Below are 21006 nucleotides of genomic sequence, written 5' to 3'. Positions count from 1 at the left end.
AAGATCTTTGACAACTATGAAAAGCCACATTAAAAATTTTAAATTTGAATTTAAAATTTACCTCCCTCAAACAGTGAAAAACGACTGACATTATACAACAATCTAAGAATTACTTGCTGCATAATAGAGCATACAGTTATATTACCTATAAGTATTACTTTTAAGCATCTTGATGAGTACTTTTCCTTTCATGAGAGTCAAAGGACAAAACATTCTGGTCACTTTTCTGGTTCAATGGATTAGATGAAATGAAAATTGTATAATAAGACAAAGATGTAGCTCAGCAATAGAGCATTTGCTTTGTATATGTGAGGCCCTGGGTTCTGTCCTTGGAGCTACAAAAGAAAAACAAAGTAAACAAAAAGATTCACATCTGGATAAACTAAATCAAGGAATTTGCTAGGCATATAAGATTTCATGTCTCCCATCTTCTGTTCAGTTTAGATCCATGTGTTTGTAAGCTTGCTTTCCTGTTTAATGAAAAGGCTTAAGATCGTCTTTGGTCATCAGCCCTGACATGCTGGAACAATACACTTGATGAGAGTTGTTTAATAAACAGGTCTTTTTGGTAGAAACTGTGTAGATTCCATGGTCTTCTGCACATCCACCCACTTAATGGACAACTTAATGGACCCACTTAATGACAACTTAAAGTTGTCATTGAACTAGTGCTCTACAATGTACAATCATATTGAGCCTTAGCAAAAGAAACCCAATAAGTGTACTTGGCTCAATAATCCTTTTTCTTTGCCCAGCTCCAGTCCCCATATCACCATCTCTTCTGGTAACATCTGCAGACTTAGAGGTTATGCCTTTCCCAAGTCCTCTAGAGTTCATCTTTAGCCTTTCTTGTTTTGTGACTGGAGCTAGGGTAGATGTATTGTGGAGACCTTGTTGCCATGTGGAGAAAGGAGAGAGCATTTCGATGGAACTGTTTGGTATGCCTGAGTTTGCTGTTCTTTTTTTGTTTTGTTTTTGTGCCACACCTGGCAATGCTCAGTGGTTACACCTGGCTCTGCACTCAGGAATCACTCCTGGCTGTTCTAGGGGTGGGAGTAGGTTACCATCTGGGATGCTTGTAATTGAGCTCTGTTTAAGGCAAGCTCTTTACCTATTGTACTATCTCTCTAGCCTCTAATGTTCTTTTCTTAACAATTGGTAATGAAACTTAGCTTTCTTAAGAGAAGTAATCTTGTGTATGAAGATTGGGTAGCAGATGGCTAACTAATCTGTATAGTCACCTTTAAAGTAAATAAGTTTGCTTTACTCTCTCAAAAAAAGTCAGAAGCTTCCAATACTTGATTACACACAATAGTATCCTGTGCAAACTATATTTAAATTGAATCGCAAATATACTGTTAACTCCTCTGTGTATTTTGCCCTTACTAAGAGTAAAGTATCAGTTTCTGAGACATGAGGGCTTTATTTATTTAAAAACTCTTGAACTATAAACAGAACTATTAACACCTTTCTCTTGTGTTTTTCTTTCTAAAACTAATACAATAGTGGGCTAATGTTAATTAATTAACTAATGGTAGGCTAATATTAACTAATATTAATGGTGGGCTCCCAAATAGTTCTCCAGGGGTATGGCCCCTTAATACCTGTACTGTGCTTGGCCCTGAGGATTGGGCTTATGGTGCTGGGAACCTCCATGGCTGCCAACCCCAATGCTCAAGGAGACTCCAGTACTATACTAGGTGTGTGGTTCTGGAGCTGGAACTTGTGTCTTGATACTTGCAAAGCATGTGCCACTGATCACTGAACTATTTTTATGGTCCCTTCCATTTTATTTTGAATATTTATTTGTAGAACCATTTGCAGGAAATTTGAGCAAAAAGTATAGTTTCCATTTTATATTCCTTCTCCTGCCTCTCTCCTATTTATCAACATCTTTGTTATTTTTTAGTTTTGTTTTTATTTTTGTTTATGTTTATGTTTTGGGGCCATACCTGGTGGCACTCAGGAGTTACTCCTGGCTCTGCACTCATAAATCACTCCTAGTCAGCTAGGGGGACCATATGGGATCCAGGAATTGAACCCGGGTCTGTCCTTGGTTGGCCGCATGAAGGGCAAACGTGCTACCACTGTGCTATCACTCCAGCCCTATTATCAACATTTTTGTTAATATGGTACATTTTATATAATTATTCAACTTATATGAATATTAATTAACTAAATCCATACTTTGTCTGGCATACCTTAAAAAATTATTGTGGGAAGCAGGGATGTGGTCCAAATCCAGGGGTTCTATATATGTGAAGCATGTATTCTATCACTGAGTTACATCTACAGTCCCTTAATTTGCTTAACAATTTTTTGTTTGGGGGCTACACCTAGTAACAGTCATGGGCTCCCCAAGAGGTGCGTAGGAGATTTTGTGCTAGAGATTGAATCCAGAATCTCCATGTTCCGGGCACTGTCTACAGGCCTCAAATTCCTTCATTTTTATTTAATGTCCGTTTTCTGACCCATGATCTAATCCAGGCTACACATATTTCAGTGCAATATCTCCTTAGGCTCCTCTCAGTTATTAACACTTCCTCACATTTTACTTGTTTTCTAAAATTATATGTTTTAAATTTTTTTATAGACTTGATTGTTTTAAGGAGTTCTGATTAGAAATTTTGCAAAATATCCTTCTAACTGGTAAATGAGGTAATTTTTCTGATCAGCTGAATTCTGGGTTCTTGGGGGCAAGATTACAGAGTAATTTTCAGATATCAGAAGTTTCTAAAACTGAAAGATGACACCCCCTTGTCCATCAATTGACCTCCTGACTGGAGTAGTCTTATGCTCACTTGCCCCCTCTTCTTTTTTTTTTATCTTTATTTAAACAACGTGATTACAAACATGATTATAGTTGTATGATTACAGTCATCTAAAGAACACCCCCCTTCACCGGTGCAACATTCCCACCACCAATTTCCTAGATCTCCCTCCTCCCCACCCCCCTACACCTGTACTCGAGACAGGCTTTCTACTTCCCTCATTCATTCACATTGTTATGATAGTTTTCAGTGTAGTCATCTCTGCAACTGCACTCATCACTCTATGTGATGAGCTTCATGTCCTGAGCTGCACCTACCAGCCCTCATCTCTCTTGTCTCTGAGATACTGTTAAAAATGTCTTTCATTTTTCTTAAAGCCCATAGATGAGTGAAACCATTCTGTGTCTTTCTCTCTCCCTCTGACTTACTTCACTCAGCATAATAGATTCCATGTACATCCATGTATAGGAAAATTTCATGACTTCATCTCTCCTGATGGCTGCATAGTATTCCATTGTGTATATGTACCACAGTTTCTTCAGCCACTCATCTGTTGAAGTTTGCCCCCTCTTCTAACTGTGGGAGTGAGTAACCATGCAACCCGCCAACTGCAGGAGCAAATTGCCTCTTAACTCTGGGTGAAATTCCCACACTCTTGGGCACAGAGTCGTAGATTGTGGGGAATCAAGGTATCCTTTATTAGGAATTTTTCTGCAGAGGTGAGCTCTCTCCTCATTAAAATAAATTTTAGTCATTGATTTACCTCAGTAATTTGGATATTTATTTCGTATCTTGCCTCCTCCTCCTACATTGTGGCAGGTTCAGAAATGCACCATCACCACATAATCCCCTTGCCTTAGTGTATGGGACCTGAAGCAAAGCCCGTGAATGGAGTTAAGTAATGAGGAGTGCCATAAAGAAACTAAAGCAAGTGAGAACACAGCAGGGTGGATGAGGTTCTCTTTTAGTTAGGGAAGGGCTGTCTAATGAAGTGACAGTTGAACAAGAATGAGGTAGAGAAATGAGCCTTCAGTGAAGCGGTTTCAAGGCAGAGGTAACAAACAGTCCAAAGGCCTTGAAACTAATGGCTAAAATGAACCTCAGGGATAATATGTAGATTTAAATCTTCCATACTTTCCTTATTTTGCCATTAACATGAATTATTAAGAAGTCAGTGAGCAAACGTGATTGCTTATGCAGGAGTGTTCTCTCTACTGTCATTAGCATACCAACTAATCTCACCTCCAATTCCCATCTTCCTGTGTTTTCCAGAGAGGGGAGAGCTATTCCACTCTTACAGACTGTAGGAAAACAACTGTGTCCAGCACCAACAGTCCTTCTTTGGGATGGACCCTACTACTTTTGAGGTGGGAGAGGAAAGTGTTATTCAAAGGCAAGTAGCAACTTGTCTGGCAACATATATCTAGAAATAAAAGCTGCCCAAGTGGTTTTCAAATGTCTTAATTTTCATAATTGTTTCCACATTATGGGCAGGTTGGACATTTTTTTTTCCCCAGAGAAGTGAGTTTGGCAAAGTTTAAATGAAAGCTTTGCTCATGAAGTTTTCATTTGGGTTCCACATATAGACTTTCTAAGCCATCATTTTATGAAACCTTAAATTAGTCAAGTTTGAAGTTGTGGTAATAGCTCCAAAATTTAACATCTTTTGTTTCTGGGTCAGAATTATTCAAGCATCTAAACCTTTAGTATGAACAAGAAGAAGAAGAAGGAAGAGGAGGAGGAGGAAGAATGGGGAAAATAGCTTGGTATATGGTAGAATTTAAGTTTAGTGACGGTCAGTTGGTCTTGAAATTGACTCTGTTGTGGCTGACTTACCATAAACTATGAAAACTTATTTTCAGAAAGGTGCCTTTCCTTTTATGCGCTTTTAGTATATTAAAACAAAACCAAAAATACCCAAAGCCTTTTTTTTTTACAGAGTCATTCTTTTTTTTTTTTTTTTTTTTTTTTGGGTCACACACACCCGGCGGTGCTCAGGGGTTACTCCTGGCTATCTGCTCAGAAATAGCTCCTGGCAGGCACGGGAGACCATATGGGACACCGGGATTTGAACCAACCACCTTAGGTCCTGGATCGGCTGATTGCAAGGCAAAAACCGCTGTGCTATCTCTCCGGGCCCAATTTACAGAGTCATTCTTAAAGGTGACTTGATTACATTAATTCTAATTTGGTAATTGTAAGTATGACTATAGTTCATGGAGAGAAAACGGTGTAATAGACTGTTACACTATTACAAGGGGTGAACAGAACCAGAGGTCTTCCATCAACTAATATGGTATGCCTTTAGAGAAGATTGCCTCATTTTGCTTGTTTGCAGAATGAGTTTAATTAGTGGATATGCATCACTGTAGGCAGGATGAAATAAGATGACGTAGAGAAATTTTTATTCTGGCACAGAATAACTACTGCAATATTAGCAATTAAAGATGGTAATAATAAAGTGGAGATAATTAGAAACTTACACAAGAGTATGAAGTTAATAAGTGGAGGAGTTCACTAATGCCATGTCAAATATATGTGGTGTGTAAGTCAGAAAATTCATTGAATGCAAACTTTTTGTTTCTGTAGCAGTAGAGATATTATTGTAAGACAGAATATTTAAAAATTTTATTGTGAATTATAAGTCTTTCATAGTTGGATTTTGAGCTTAGTGACAATGAATTAGGGCCATTCTCACCACCAGTGTTGATCTCCCTCCACCAAAGTTCCCAGTGTTTATTCTATAACTGCGCCCTTAGCCTCCTGGCCTGTCAGTGTAATGGGACAATTTTAAATTTAGCTTGTTAGTAGTTTAGGTCTCTTGATTTTATTGTTGTCAACTTTGGCTTGGGTATTTAGTTCTGACCTTTTTTTTTTTTTTTTCTCCACCAATGCACCAAAGGCCCATCTGGGCCCCATCTTTGCTCTCTCTCTTTTATTTTTCTTTTCTCAATTTGTAGAAAAATGCAGAAATATGAGGTAAAACAAATTAATTTATGTCCCAAGGTTCTATGAAAAAGATAGAAATTTCAGGGCCGGCGAGGTGGCGCTAGAGGTAAGGTGTCTGCCTTGCAAGAGCTAGACAAGGAAAGGACCACGGTTCGATCCCCTGGCGTCCCATATGGTCCCCCCAAGCCAAGGGTAATTTCTGAGCGCTTAGCCAGGAGTAACTCATGAGCATCAAACGGGTGTGGCCCGACAAACCAAAAAAAAAAAAAAATAGAAATTTCTATCTCCTACTGATAGAAATAGAATTTTAGGGGCAGGAATGATAGTGCAGAGGTAGGGCATTTGCCTTGCACACAGCTGGCCCAGGATGGACCTGGGTTCGATCCCTGGAGTCCCATATGGTCCATCAAGCCACGATCGATTTCTGAGCGCATAGCCAGTAGTGTCACCGGGTGTGGTCCAAAAATCAAAACAAACAAACAAACAAAAAAACCCAAAAATAACAACAACAACAAAACCCTCAGAATTTAAAAAAATGGGGTGATTGTTAATTTTGTTTTTCATAGGTGCAGCAAACATTGGGGAAATTAGAAAGGAAATACCCTTGGCCTAAAAATACAGGGTATCTCTACCCATGAAGCATCCTGTCATAAGACCGACTACAGGCTCGGGGTATATTTGGAGCATACTCCAACTGAGTTCTTTCTCTATAGTCCTAGGAAAAGTTCTATTCAATCACAATGGTTGCAGTCATGCTTCTGGTTTTTGCACAGATCCTATGTTGAAGCCAGGGTGTAAGACAGAACATTGATTCCTGAAATGTTTATGCTTTGGGCATAAGCAAAAGTCAAGATGTATGGAGTAGGAAAGTCTATTGATGGTGGACAGATAAAAATTATCCACACAAAAAGAAGCATGTATTGAACAGCAAGTGCCTGAAAATAAACAGGGCTTTTATAGTGAGAGTTTAATATTAGTGTGGCTTGGTCAGAGGTGGTATGCTTCTGAAGGGGATGTTTAAGTTAGAATTGAAGAATTTTATCCTAAGAAAATAAATCTATTAATTGTTTCAAGCTCACTAAATTTTTTTGTAAATTTACAGCTAAGTAATGTGCTGATCTGTAGTTATCATGTTCTGGGAACTGTCAACAAGATTGGCATCATGTGCAGAGGAGGAGAAAAATTTAAAAAATCAAAAGATATGAAATTGTAGAACTTCTTGTTCATTTTGGAGTCTGGTGTAGATGCATTAGGAAGTGTCTCTTAGGAAAGTGGTAAAAGTGTCATGTTGATGTACCTAGTTGTCAGCATTGACAATTTTATAGTAGCACAAAGCTTTAAGTAGAATAGAAAATCACTTCAATTGCATTTCGTTGAAAAATTCTAACGTGTGCTATGTTGGTAACAGTAATAATAAAAAATGAAGCAGAACCTCATGGATTTTCCTTTGAACATTAGTTTTTATTTTTTAAAGCTACAATTATAGAAAAAAGGTTGAATACATAAGTAAATATGTATTCCTAAAACAAAACTTGTGAGTTACCATTTAAAAATTCATTTATCTCAGAGTGGCACATAGGAGAAACTGAAAAAAAATATCTTAACCTGCGATTCTATCATTTCAAATGAGCTATTTACATTTTAAGATTTTTTCACCTATAGATTTTAAAAATCTTTAAGATTAACATTTTGTAATTACTCAGAGAGTGTCAAAAATTATACATATTATTTTTAATTTATTATAACTTTCGATAAACATGAATTTCAGTGACAGCTTAAAATTATGTTCTGTGGAATCTCTCCTGATTTCATATGTATGTCTTTTTGAGTTACATTGTTGATTACTCCCAAAAGTATTCTTTGAGGCTAGGAAGTTGGGAATGGCTTGGTGGGGTTTATGATCAGTCATGGTTTGTCTGGTTAATGTGGTTTCCCAACTTTGCAAGATAAAACAACTTCTCAATTTTTTTGTTAAAATATGTACTGCAATGTACCATTTTGGTTTTGATGGAAAAAGTTGAATGTGAATATCTTTGAAGTAAAAATTATTGGGGTCTTAGGGCATCATAATTATACATTAATCCAAATTTATGAACATAAGTTAAAAATTAAGACATCTTCAAAAGGAAACTAGGAAAATTGTAATAGTTTTAGTGGTCTCAATACAAACATTTTTCTTATTTATTTTTAATACTGCTGATAAATTCATCATATATAACATAAATTAACAAGACAGAAATGTGTTTCTATTAGCTCTCTAAAGCATATTGCAAAATTGACTGGAAGAGATTATTTAAGCCAGTAAGGTGGTTGGGTTTAATCCCTAGCATCCTATAATTAGGTCCCCTCAGCCCACCAGGAGTGATCCCTAAACACAAAGTCAAGAATTAATCCTGAGCAAATCCATGTGTGGCCCCAAAGTAAAGCACGTATACCAAAAAATACACAAATAATTTTTATCAGTAAAAGGAGACATAATAGCTGCGTCACTAAAATTTTTCATGTGATTTTGGATGGTCTTGAATTTTTATGTACTTTTGATTTTATAAAAAGTTGAGTTTTTGCCTTGTATACTTAAATTGATTTTCACTACACTAGTATCTTTTATTTAGTTCTCATCAGCTGCCAGATTTTTGGGAAATATGTTGTATCAAATTGATTTTCACTACACTAGTATCTTTTATTTAGTTCTCATCAGCTGCCAGATTTTTGGGAAATATGTTGTATCTTATGGGCAGTTTGATAATATGTATGAGAACCATTTAATTAAGCATATCATTTAGTTTTAAATATATGAATTAATTCCAAGGAAATGTAAAAAGATTACAAACTACCAGAAAGTAATCTTATTTATATAAGCAAAATATTAGAACCAGATAGAGAAATTCAGTGAACTGAATGTGTTCTTTGCTTGCAAGTTGTGAATTCTTCTCTGTCTCTACTTAGTCTCCCTATCACCTCCAGGAGGAAATTACAAGCATAGAGCTGTATTGGCTTGCCACTGCCAGCTGTAGCCCCAAAACCTGAAAGATAAAAGAAAAATATGTGAAATAATTCAGATTTCCAAGATTTAAGGGTTGTGTGGCATATTCATATATATATTTGTATGAATCTCTATATATTTATACTATATTATATTTTGTTGTTTATGTTTATATATTCATTTTATATATAGTAAATATAATGAAGCTATCAAAGTCACATAATTTCTATTTTTTGACCATACCCAGTGGTTCTCAGGGGTTACTCTTGGCTCTATACTCAGGAATCACTCCTTGGGGAGCATACAGGGTGCCAGGGTCAGGTTGGCTGCAGAGAAGGCAAATGCCCTATCAACGGTAATATCTCACTGGCCCTAAAATCTATATTTATGATTGGTAAAATTATTTTTGTATAGATACATTGATCTGCCATCTAGAATTATGTTATTGGTGAGTATCTGCTAAAGAGTTTTGTTTTGTCATTATTAAAAGTGAGTTCCCCTTCCTTATAATTGAAAGCACTAAAACTATCTCTTGAGACTGCTCTCAGTTTATTTATCATAGCATTAACAAATGATATTATCAAATTTTATCTTCTATTTATAATGGCAGAAAAGTAGTGATCTAATCCATTTAAAAGAACCATACTGTACGTAAAATATTATTTAGAGGAAAAATACATTTTTATTTTGTACTACTTCAAATTGATATTTCATTTGATTCTTGATGTGGTTCTGGATTGCAGAGGGTGTAAGAACTTTAAAAATAAACTTTATTGGGGCCTGAATGATAGCACAGCAGTAGGGTGTTTGCCTTACATGTGGCTGACCCAGGACGGACCTAGGTTAGATTCCCGGCATCCCATATGGTCCCTCAAGCCAGGAGTGATTTCTGAGTGCAGAGCCAGGAGTAACCCCTGAGCATCACCAGATGTGGCCCCAAACCCCAAAAAACGTTAAAATAAAAAAATAAACTTTATTAGAGCCCTTCCAGTCCCATTGCTAGACTTCTTAGTCTACTGGATCTTGGGATCTTCAGCAAATAAATGACTGAAACTTCACCTGTTGTGAGGGAAACATCCATGGCCTTTCTCCCCAGAAACTAGATTCCTGAGGACAAATGAAATAGAACTCAGTTTCCTTGGATCAGTCAGGAATGTGGCCAGACTACAGTGAGAGAATTGCTTGCTTTTCTTCCAAGCTTTGATGAACAGGCACCTGTAGAGCCTCATTTCACCCCTCCTTTCCCAAATTCCTCATTCTTGAAGTCTAGGAGATCTTGGACTGAGATGACATGACTGTCATCTCTGTTTGTTTATTCCCAGCAAGGTCTGCCTTCAGCCAGTGTACAAGAACTTGCTCTCTTTTGATAGGTGTAGGCTAACAGTTGCATGAAATGAGATGTTCACTCAAACTCCAAATCTCAGTCTTTTCATCACCTACTGTATTAGAACCATAGAGAAGGAATGACTCCATAGATTGGAGCCATAGGGAAGGAAATAGGTTTGAAGCAGTTGAGATGGGAAATTCAGTGAACAAAACTGCATTGGTACAACATCTGATCAGGAGACTATAATGATGAAGTAAACAAAAAATAGAGGGAATTGAGATGAAAGTCTCTTGCTGAACACATTCTTATTAACACTTGAATGTTACCATTAACAACTATACTTTGAGGTTCAGGAGTGGAATCTGGAAGGGTGGAAATTGATCTCTAGGGAAAGCCATTTTGTTACTGAAGAGTAATCCAACCCCCATTATCTTATCTAGAATGTTCCTGGCATTACCAAACTGCCCTTGTTTCAGGAACGTGTCCAATCCATAAGATACAAGCAGATTTCTTTCTGGAAAATACTAAGAAGTTTTAATGTACTGTGTCATAATTGTTACTAATGTAAAGAATATATGATAGGGCAGTCAGATTAAATCTTTGGCTTTTTGATGCCTCCATTATCTATCATTCATTTATTCAGCAGGCCATTTAGTAGATACCTGGTAAAAGGTGGGGGGTGGGTATCATGTATAATGAAGAAAATCGACGTAGAACACCCCCCCCCCAATGAAATTGCCACCTATCCTGTCAAACACAGCAGTTGCTTATGTAAGGTAGATATGGTGATAGAAAACCAGGATCTTGAATCCTGGAATAAAGGATGGTTAAATGAAGATTGTAAGATTAATTGGAGCTGACCAGAGTGATAAGTTTAGCAATGAGAGTTGGTACTTCATCCGTTGTTCTTTTGCAGAGTGATTTGTTTCTTTTTAAATTTCTTTCTAGAATGTTCAGTCCTTCTCCACCATGAATGAGTGCCACTACGATAAGCATATGGACTTTTTTTATAACAGGAGCAACACAGTTACTGCGGATGAATGGACAGGAACGAAGCTCATTATTGTCTTGTGCTTTGGAGCATTTTTTTGCTTGTTTATCTTTTTTTCCAATTCTCTGGTCATCGCAGCAGTGATCAAAAACAGAAAGTTTCACTTCCCCTTCTACTACCTGTTGGCTAACCTTGCTGCTGCAGATTTCTTTGCTGGAATTGCCTATGTATTCCTGATGTTTAACACTGGCCCAGTCTCAAAAACTCTGACCGTCAGCCGCTGGTTACTCCGCCAGGGACTTCTGGACACTAGCTTGACTGCTTCCCTGACCAATCTACTGGTCATTGCCGTGGAACGTCACATGTCCATCATGCGAATGCGGATCCACAGCAACTTGACCAAGAAGAGGGTGACACTGCTTATCCTGTCCATCTGGGCTATTGCCATCTTTATGGGGGCCGTCCCCACTCTAGGCTGGAATTGCCTTTGTGATATCTCAACCTGCTCCTCCCTTGCCCCCATTTACAGCAGGAGTTACCTCATTTTCTGGACCGTGTCCAACCTTGTGGCTTTTTTCATCATGGTTGCAGTGTATCTGAGGATCTACATGTATGTCAAGAGGAAAACCAATGTCTTGTCTCCACACATGAGTGGGTCCATTAATCGCAGAAAGGCACCCATGAAGCTAATGAAAACAGTGATGACTGTTCTAGGTAAGAGAAACCACCTAAACCATTTCTTTCCATTCACTTTATAGATATCCATAGAGCACTCAGCAGAGCTTGCTTTATATGGCATTCCCTGGAGAGTGGGTCTGCAACACCAAGTGAGCAATGATATAAATTCCCACTTACATGGAATTTACTCTCCAAAAGGGGAAAAATGTCTTCCAGTGGGATGAAACAACATTTGATAATGCTTTTGATATAACATTTATACCATAAGATAGTGAATCTTATGGTGGGGAAATGCAGCAGGGCACAGTATACTACTCAATGAGTGGAGCACATACCTACCATGTATTCAGCCCTCAACTTTATTTCAAACATTTCATGTCCTTCATGGTCTATCAAGAGTGGTCTATATTAAAATAAACAAATAGGCTTAGATTGAGGGTGTAGATTAGTGGTAGAGCACTAGTTTTGTATGTATGAGAACTTGGAGTTGGTCCCTGGCAGCAACAACCACAAGAATATTTTTTACATCTTGAAAGGTAGAGGCAGATGAGGTCTTGCATAGAAGGTTCACAGTGACAGTTTTGGTGATTTTGGAAAAATCAAATCGGATGCATCCAAGAACCTGATTGGAATGAAATAAAAGTTTAGGATAGTGAGTTTGAACAACTGTAAGGAGTTTCATATTTGCACTATTTGAGCATTGTACTAATAAGACTTTTTTAAGTCTTGAACTAAGAAGTTCTGTTTTATTCCTGGTCAAGGCCTGGGTTACCTTTAGATATGGTGGTATGTGTACAAACCAGAATACTGTGTCTTCCGAACTAGCAAGACCATTTTGTTCCAGTCTGAGAAGAACGGCACTGGAGACAGTGACTGAATGAGGCCAGGCGCCTCTGTTCCTTTCAAGTGCCAGTGTAAATGTCTTAAAAAATCAGTGATGGTGATAACAATTATTAAAAGACAAAGGGTGTATATATTGTGGCGTAAGATTCTAAGTTCTGAAACTGTCAGTAAAAACTGTAAGCCACATGATCTGGTTGTTAAAATAACTTCAAATTGAGGATTTATCTGAGTTCACAGATGCTTTGTTTGACATATGTCAGGCAATGTCCTGAGTGTTTTATAAATCTGGCATATTTTATCTTAAGGCAACCCCCTGAGAGAGGTGCATCATTTTCCAGTTGAAAAAACTAAGCAGAATTAACAGTGCACTCAAGCTTGCTTAGCTTTTTGTGGCAATGCCAAGGCTGACCCAGTGGCCTATTAATGTATTTTAGTTTTTTGGTTTTTGGTCATAAGGCCTACACTCCATGGACAAGAGCCTGGACCAATCTTAGATATACATGGCCCTGGGATACATATCTGCTGATTTATACTTAGGCAAGGAAAGGTTAGGAATGGAACTCAGGTCTCACGCTTGCTAGGCATGAATTCTGTTACTTGAACTGAATGAACCAAAGTCCTGGCTCACCAGTTTAATATCCTACTCTGCAACAATTAATTTTATTGTTTATTCTTTAAGTGTCTCCTCTTTGTCCTGTCTTCTATCTTAAACCTCTCCTTATTTGAAACAAGAAAGATTATAATCATTTCAATCTATTTTCCACTCTTGCTGTTAATTAAAGTAATAAAATTTGGGTGCCAACACAGAAGATGCTTCTCTTGCACGCAGCTGCCTCAGATTGATCTTCGACATCACTTATACCATCCCAGTACTGAGAGGAGGGATCCCTAAACACAGTTGAGTGTGGTCTATCTAAGGACCCTTAGGCTCCTAGCTTGTCCCCACCCTTTCACATGAACACATGTACACAAACATACACACACAGAGTAAGATTTGGCATTCATTGATAGTGTCATTATACATTGTCACTTTTTTCTGTTGAACTTGGAAGCATAATCATTTGTTTGGCTGCATATCTTGAAAATTACCCTTTGATTAAAAAGAAAGATTCCCTCCAACATTATAAATAGTATACCACATGAAATACAAAAGATTTCTGTGCTCAGGAGTCAATCTGAAGGTGCTTTGCAAACCATATTCAGTATCAGGGATCAAACTGGAATTGACCTTGTGTAGGGTAAATGACTTAACCTAACATAAAAATACAAAATATTTATAAAATTTTAAGTGAAGAGGACATAGAGTGATAGTACAGCAGGTAGGATATTTGCTTGCTGACTTCAGCACCTCTGTGGTCCCCGGAGCCCACTGGAAGTGAAATTTAAGCACATTGCCAGGAGTATTACCTGAACATTGCCCTGTGTGAACCCCCCTCAAAAATAAAAAAAAAAATTTTTAGGTAGAGAAAATAAGACGATGAAATAATTGTGGAAACTTGTTTCAGTGTGGATATATCTTGGTCTGAAACTTCCAAAAAGGTTTAAAATAAAGGAGGTCTGTGGTTTAGCAGATGTGAAATTAGGTAAGGAAAAAAAAACGGAAGAGACAATGAAATCGCTAAAATGGATAAGTGAAGTTGTGGCATTGAGGGAGGGAATTGGTTAATGGCAGGAAGACGGTTTGGTACGGAGGAACTGGGTAAGTTCCTCAGTGGTGAGACAAAGAAATCTGGTGGAAGGTGGTAAATATGAGAACATAGGAAGTGAAACTGAGAAGCCGGGTGGTATCAAGTTTTTAGATTCCCATCTCTGATCTTTTTTTGGATTTTAGTTGAATTTTGTTGTTCTTCACAAGGGTGATTTGAAGCTTATTTATTTCTCCCCCCCCTTTCTTCATTACATTTTCTCATCTAAGGTGGAATACAATTCAATAAGTTGTATTGAGGTTATGAAAGTGGTTTTTTCATAAAGTACTAATAATGAAAGGTGGAAATGAAAAAATAAAGGTGTGCTGTGTCTGCCTTTCTGTCAGCCAACTCCTTGGTTTTGGATTGACTTTGTATCCAAGCATAATGTCCACTATGCCCTATCCCCAATTGAGAGGAAACCCCAATTGCTCTGATATATGCAAAAACGTAGCTGCCTGTGACAAGCAACTCCCATATTATAATATCTTATAAAAATCCTGTATTGGTGTTTACCATCATTGTAGCCACTGACTCTGAATATTTGGAAACTTTAGTCTAAATACTTCTTTGCAGAATGATTACCTACTTTAAATATCTTCTTAGAAAAATGCTTTCCCTTTGCATATACTCCTTAATGTATGTGATGTAGGGAAGGTTAATTGGGATTAGTTTAATTTTTTAAGATCCTAGACAGTAGAGCTCTTCTTTTTCCAAGATCCTAGACAGTAGAGCTCTCAGGATTGTCCAGTGTACGTGTCTCAATTAAGCTCACTTGCCTCAGAGTTGCTTTTTCCGTTTGTTTTATTTGTTTTGGAGAACAACAGCCCAAACTTTTTAGGGCTACTTCACTGGTGCTTAGGTGCTATGCAGAGTTGGGAATTGAACCCAGACCTAAGGTATGCAAAAGCATGTACTCCATCCTGTTGAATCAACTCTCCTGTCCTTGCTTTTATTTTATTTTTAATAGAGGTCAACCTCAGCAGTGATTGGGGGCCACCAAAACCACATCTGGAGGTGATGGTGTACTCTGTGGTGCCAGGGATGAAATTCAGGATCTCATGCTCACTAGACGTGTGCTCTGTCTCTTATCTATCTCTATGACTCAGAATTAGTTTCTTCTAAGCATCCTCTTTTAATTATTTTAGTTTGTTTGTTTTTGGGTCACACCCAGCAGCAGTCAGTGGTTACTCCTGACTCTGAACTGAGAAGTCTCCCAGGTAGGCTTCTGGTTTCATATGGGATCCCGGAAATTGAACCAGGATATGTTCCAGATTGGCCACATGCAAGGCAAATGCCCTATCACTGTGCTATCACTACAGCACCCCCTCTTTTAATTATTAAGAAAACATTTATTCAATATATATTATTTAATCTGTTAAACAGCATCTGAGAAGCCACGGGTTGTCTTAGTTTGGGTATCTTAATCTCATTCCAGAGAAGGAATGATCAGGGAATATAGAATTTGGGGAACTTTTTTTAGAGGGTCTGGGTGGTCAGTTAGAGGGATGGGTGGAATTTATAACAGTGGGCGAGAAAGACAGTCTCAATGGACAAACAGCATAAGGTAGAGTATGATGATAATAAACTCTAAGGCATGTGCAGCACAGAGGCATGTGGAGTACAATGGGGAATAGCTCGCTTATGAGTCAGAAAAACTTTTACTTGGCCATCCTGCTTGAAGAAAAAATGAAGACCAGATGACCGTTGGCTTTCTTTCCAGCCCTAAACTGATTTTGGTTGAACACCAAAGCATAGAGAACTGGGTGGAAACATTAATTTTCCTCCCCTTTCTCTTCCCTTTATTTTTTATTGTTGCTGCAATGATTAAGGTGGTTATCTGGTCACACACAGACCTGGCTGTGGTGTTTTCACATTTTCTGGTTGTGATGCTTACCAGTCACAAGTAAGATTGTGGGGGACATCAGGGGTAGAGTAGGGGTAAGATATCACACTCTTTATTAGCAATATTGCTTGTACACATTCTGGCCAGGGTTTAGTTGTATAGTTGTGTAGCTCACATGCATTCTGGTGATTGTGCTTATTGGGTGTCTCTGTAGTGCTCACACAGAGATTATACTTCCTGGTTGGAGTCCTCACATATTTTTTCAGTCGCAGGTCTTGCAGAAGGGAGTCACAACTTTGGTTGTGCTACCCTGGCTTCTCTGTAGCTGGAAGTTGCCCCAGTGACAGGAATTGTAGACAACAGGCTGCCAGGAGTACACAGCAGAGCCCTGGAAACATGCCCTGTTCATGGAGTGATATAAAATTGAACTCACTGCTTTGGACCTGCCAGATAGGTTGGCTAAACCCTTGAGTTGTTCTCCAGATGTTGGGAAGAAAATAATTTTCTTTCTTTTCTTTGTGAAATTTTAGTTTAGATAACATGGTTATAGTAGTGTTAACTTTTATGGTTTTGCTGGATGAGTAATATGATTCCTGGACCTAATGACCAAAATGTCCCAAGACCTCCCCATATCCTCCCTGTCACCTCTAGACCTCCCTGCCCCTCACTGCTTGGAAATATCAAGATCAAGGTTTGTCATTGTTGGATACTTCTTTTCTCTTGTTTTGTTTCTCTGTAGACTACAAATGAATGAGATCATTCAGTGTTTGTTCTTAAACCTCTGACTTTTCTGTTTGCTTTTATTTGAGGGCCACACCTTATACTGCTCATGATTATTCCTGGCGAGGCTCTGGGGGCCTCATGTGGAGTAGCATGTACCACTCTGCTAATTCTGTTACTATTCTACCCTCTGGGTTATTTCATGTAAAGTAATATTTTCCAATTTTATTCAATTTTCAGTGAAGTACAACTTTTTATCTTTTCTTATAGCAGCATAGTATTCCATTGTGTATATCCTTTTATATTAATTGCTTGTATTTGGGATTAGATGCAAAATAGTGGAATATTGGTTTCCATGGAAACTCAATGCTTTGAGGAATCTCCAACAATGCTGCTTGCCAGGCAACATCCCCACCAACATTAGAAGAAAGTTACTATTTCCTGAATCCTCACTAATACTGGTTGGTTTTAGCCTTTTTGATATATGCCATTCTCACTTCTCTGCGATGATATTCATAAAAGACTTAAAATACAAAGAGAGGGGAGTCAGTTACAGCAGAGAAGGGACCATTGTGACAACGATAGTTGGAAATGATCACTCTGGACAAAACTGGGTGCTGAAAGAAGATAAAGTAATAGGCATGATACCCCTTCAGTGTCTAAAAGGAAAGCCACAGTGTTTAAAAGGGAAAAAGAAAGAGAAAAGAGAGAAGAAAAATGTCTGTCACAGAGGCAGGCAGGGGAAAGGGCAGAAGAGTGAGTGGGAGGGAAACTGGAGACATTAGTGGCATAAATGTATACTGGTGTAGGATCTTGTACATTGTATGACTGAAACGCAATCATGAAGTTTGTAACTGTATAAAAAAACAACAACTAACAACAAACTGTGTTATGAACAACTTTGTAACCATAGTGTTTAAATAAAGCAGTTTTTAAAAATTCAGAAAAAATTTTAAATGGAAGCAAAAAAAAAAAAAGACTTTAAAAGATTCTACTAAAATTTGAATGAAATCATAAAACTCTCTGAATAACCAAAGCTAGTCTAAGGAAAAAAGAAAATGGGAATTATTTTTGAATTTTTTGATTTTTGAATTGTACTTTATGGGATATAAGGAAACATAGTAAATGAATAATAAATGACCAAAGGAAACACAACATGAGAACTCATCTACAGAATAGAGTTAGAGGGAGGTGGGGAGGTGGAATGTAGGAACTCAGATAAAATAATGAACAGAAGAGGACACTTTGCTGCAGGGTGTACTATTAAAACATTGTAGGCATCAAACTCAATTATTAACAGTATTATAAATTATAGTGCCTTAATTTAAATGTGAAAATAAATCATACTATAAAGCTGTAGCTATCAAAACCATGCTGCATAATGATTGATTCTAATATCATTGGAATAGAATTGAGAGCCTGGAAATAAACACTCAGATTTATGTACATGTACATAAATTTATGTACACACAAAATTAAGTGCAAGAAGTGGATCAGGAAAGTTCCTTAGCAATATGCTGGGAAATTGGATAGCTATGTGAAAGGAAGGGAGGGAGGGAGAGAAGGAAGGAGGGAGGGACAGAAGGAGGGAGAGAAAAGAAAGTGAAGAACTGGAATAGTATCTCACTCTACACAAAATTAATTCAAACAGATTAAAGACCTTGGTATTAAGCCAGAAATTGTAAAACACATTGCAGTAAGCATAGGTAAGCTTGACTATATTGGTAAAATACAAAAAAAATTAAAAGGTGCTATATTAAATTGAAAAGTTTTTAGATGACCAAAGAAACTCAGACTAAATTAAAAGATGCACTACTGAATAGGAGAAAATATTTACACACCATACAGTAGAAAAGGGGCTCATATCTAAGATACACATAATCATTCACAAAGCTCAACAAGAATAAAACCAAAAGCCCTACTCAAAAATGGGTAAAGGAGGGGCCAGAGAGGTGGCGCATACCATAAGGCATATGCCTTGCATGCGCTAGCCTAGGATGGACAGCAGTTCGATTCCCCAGGGTCCCATATGGTCCCCCAAGCCAGGGGCAATTTCTGAGCTCATACCCAGGAGTAACCCCTGAGCATCACTGGGTGTGGTCAGAAAAAAAAGGGTAAAGGAGGGACTGGAGAGAAGATAGTACAGTTGGGAAGTCACTTGACTTGAATGCTGCCTATCTACATTTGGTTTACAGCATCCTAAATCCTATATACACCAGAAACAACCCATGAGTGCAGAACAAAGAGTAGGCCCCAAGCATCACTGGATGTGCCCCCACTCAAAGAAAACAATTCAAAGAAAAAGAATGGTAAAAGGAGATGAATATACACATCCTCAAAGAGGACTTACAAATGGCTAATAGGTATGTAAAAAAAAAAATTCATTGTCACCTATTATCAAAGAAATTCAAACCAAAATATCAGATTATTTTCTGAAATTGAAAAAAAAATGTTCATTGTCACTTATTATAATAGAAATGAAAACCAAAATGTCAGAATATTTTCTGACATTGAGGAAAGTGGTGATGGTGATGATAGTGGTGAGAATCTTAAATCTGCATGATTGGAAAGGCATTTAGGCATTGAGTTCCCATTTTAACTGCCCTAAGGTAGAATGCTTGCTCACTTCTGGGCTATGATGTGTAATGGGCCTTTTACTTGAAAGAGGCTGTTTATTGAATTTTCTCAACAAAAAGGCATTATGATTGGACATATGATTCTTTCCCAAAGGGTATCAAGGCCTTACTCAAGTGAGTCCTGTGTTTATCTTGTTTATTTTTGTTTGTTTTATTATTTTGGCCAACTCAGAATGCTTAGGGATTACTCCTGGCTTTGTGTCCAAGCATCACACCTGGAGATGCTCAGGGACTATATGTAATATCAAGAATAATACTGAGGTTGGCTGCATGCAAGGCAGGCACCTTAAACCTTGTATTATCTGTCATCCTGAGTCCTATATTTTAAATTCCTGTTTGTCTATAAGCCTAATTGGCAGCCGTAACTAAACATCCAAGACACCCCACAGGGAAATTCTCTTGTGTTTTACCTATTTGTTTTGAATTGTTTTCTTTGGTAATATAACCTATTTGCTTTGGTTATTCATCTTTAGTTTGTTGGATAAGATCATCTGACTTAATTCTATTCTTTACTTAACTTAGCTTTAATCACTTCAAAGTTTAGCTACGTTTTCCCAAAATACATCACTTCGTCTTTTTAATGCTGAGTGCTATTCCAGCAAGTCTGAGGACCTAAGTTTCTTTATCTGGTCATCCATGGGTGCTTAAGTTTATTTCATGTTTGGGCTATTGTGAATCATGCTACTATGAACATAGGGGTGTCAATGTCCTTTTGAGTGAAGGTTTCTTTCTTTTTTTTTTTTAAATAAACTTCATTGATTGATTGGTTTTGGGGCTACACCCAGCAGTGCTCAGGGGTTACTCCTGGCTCTACACTCAGAAATCATCCAGGGCAGGCAGGAGGATCATCTGGGATGCTAACAATCTAACTGGATTCCTCCTGTGTACCCTGCCCTACCACTGTACTATCTCTCCAGCCTTCCAGATCCTTTTTGTTTGTGGGGAACAACTGCTTCAGGCTTTATTGTACCCATTGTGTTATTCTCCCCACCTCTCCTATTATCTATCCTGCCAAATTATCACCCTAATAACAAGTGTGACAGGAGTATTGGGTGAACTGGTTATTTTTATTTTATTTTTGTTCCCCAATTAATACAGACCAGCAAAGGGCCTGGTTTGAGCTGTATATGGGGTGAGGGTTTCTTTTAATACATGTCCTTTTGATGAATGCCTAGATTCTGCTGTAAGGTCACATGCATTTCTATATCTGGGGATATTTTTCCAGTTAGATTTACTGTCTTTTGTTTTTAAAGAATCATCATGCCATTTTCTGTATGGGCTATACCAATTTACATACCCACTTACAGAGTTCATTTTTCTCTATATCCATGTCAACATTTCTTGTTTTTTAATATTTTGGAAATAGACCGTTATCATGGGTGAAGTGATGGATCTTTGTACCTTGGTTTACATTTTCTATAAATGAATGAAGTTGAGCATTTCTCATGAACCAACTGGACATCTGCATGTCTTCTTTGGTGAAGTGACTATTGAGTCCTTTTGCTCATTTTATCATGGGTGTTTGCTTTCTTTTTGTTGTTGTTGTTTTTGTAATTTTTGAGTTGTGTGAGTTCTAT

General features: G+C 37.7%; 2 protein-coding genes across 3 annotated transcripts in view; one reads left to right on the top strand and one right to left on the bottom strand.

Moving 5' to 3' along the window:
- The window catches only part of RPF1 (ribosome production factor 1 homolog), a 1036037-nt gene that overhangs the window by 698991 nt on the left and 316040 nt on the right, over window positions 1-21006 (bottom strand). The gene's annotated exons all lie outside the window — the stretch shown is intronic.
- The window catches only part of LPAR3 (lysophosphatidic acid receptor 3), a 58435-nt gene continuing 48428 nt past the window's right edge, over window positions 11000-21006 (top strand). The window contains exon 1 of the mRNA XM_049771262.1: window positions 11000-11735. Within this exon, the coding sequence (XP_049627219.1) occupies window positions 11000-11735 (736 nt within the window). The remainder of the gene's footprint in view (window positions 11736-21006) is intronic.

Source organism: Suncus etruscus, chromosome 4 (genome assembly GCF_024139225.1).
Source record: "Suncus etruscus isolate mSunEtr1 chromosome 4, mSunEtr1.pri.cur, whole genome shotgun sequence".
Lineage (NCBI taxonomy): Eukaryota > Metazoa > Chordata > Mammalia > Eulipotyphla > Soricidae > Suncus > Suncus etruscus.
This window is presented reverse-complemented; position numbering and strand designations above follow the sequence as displayed.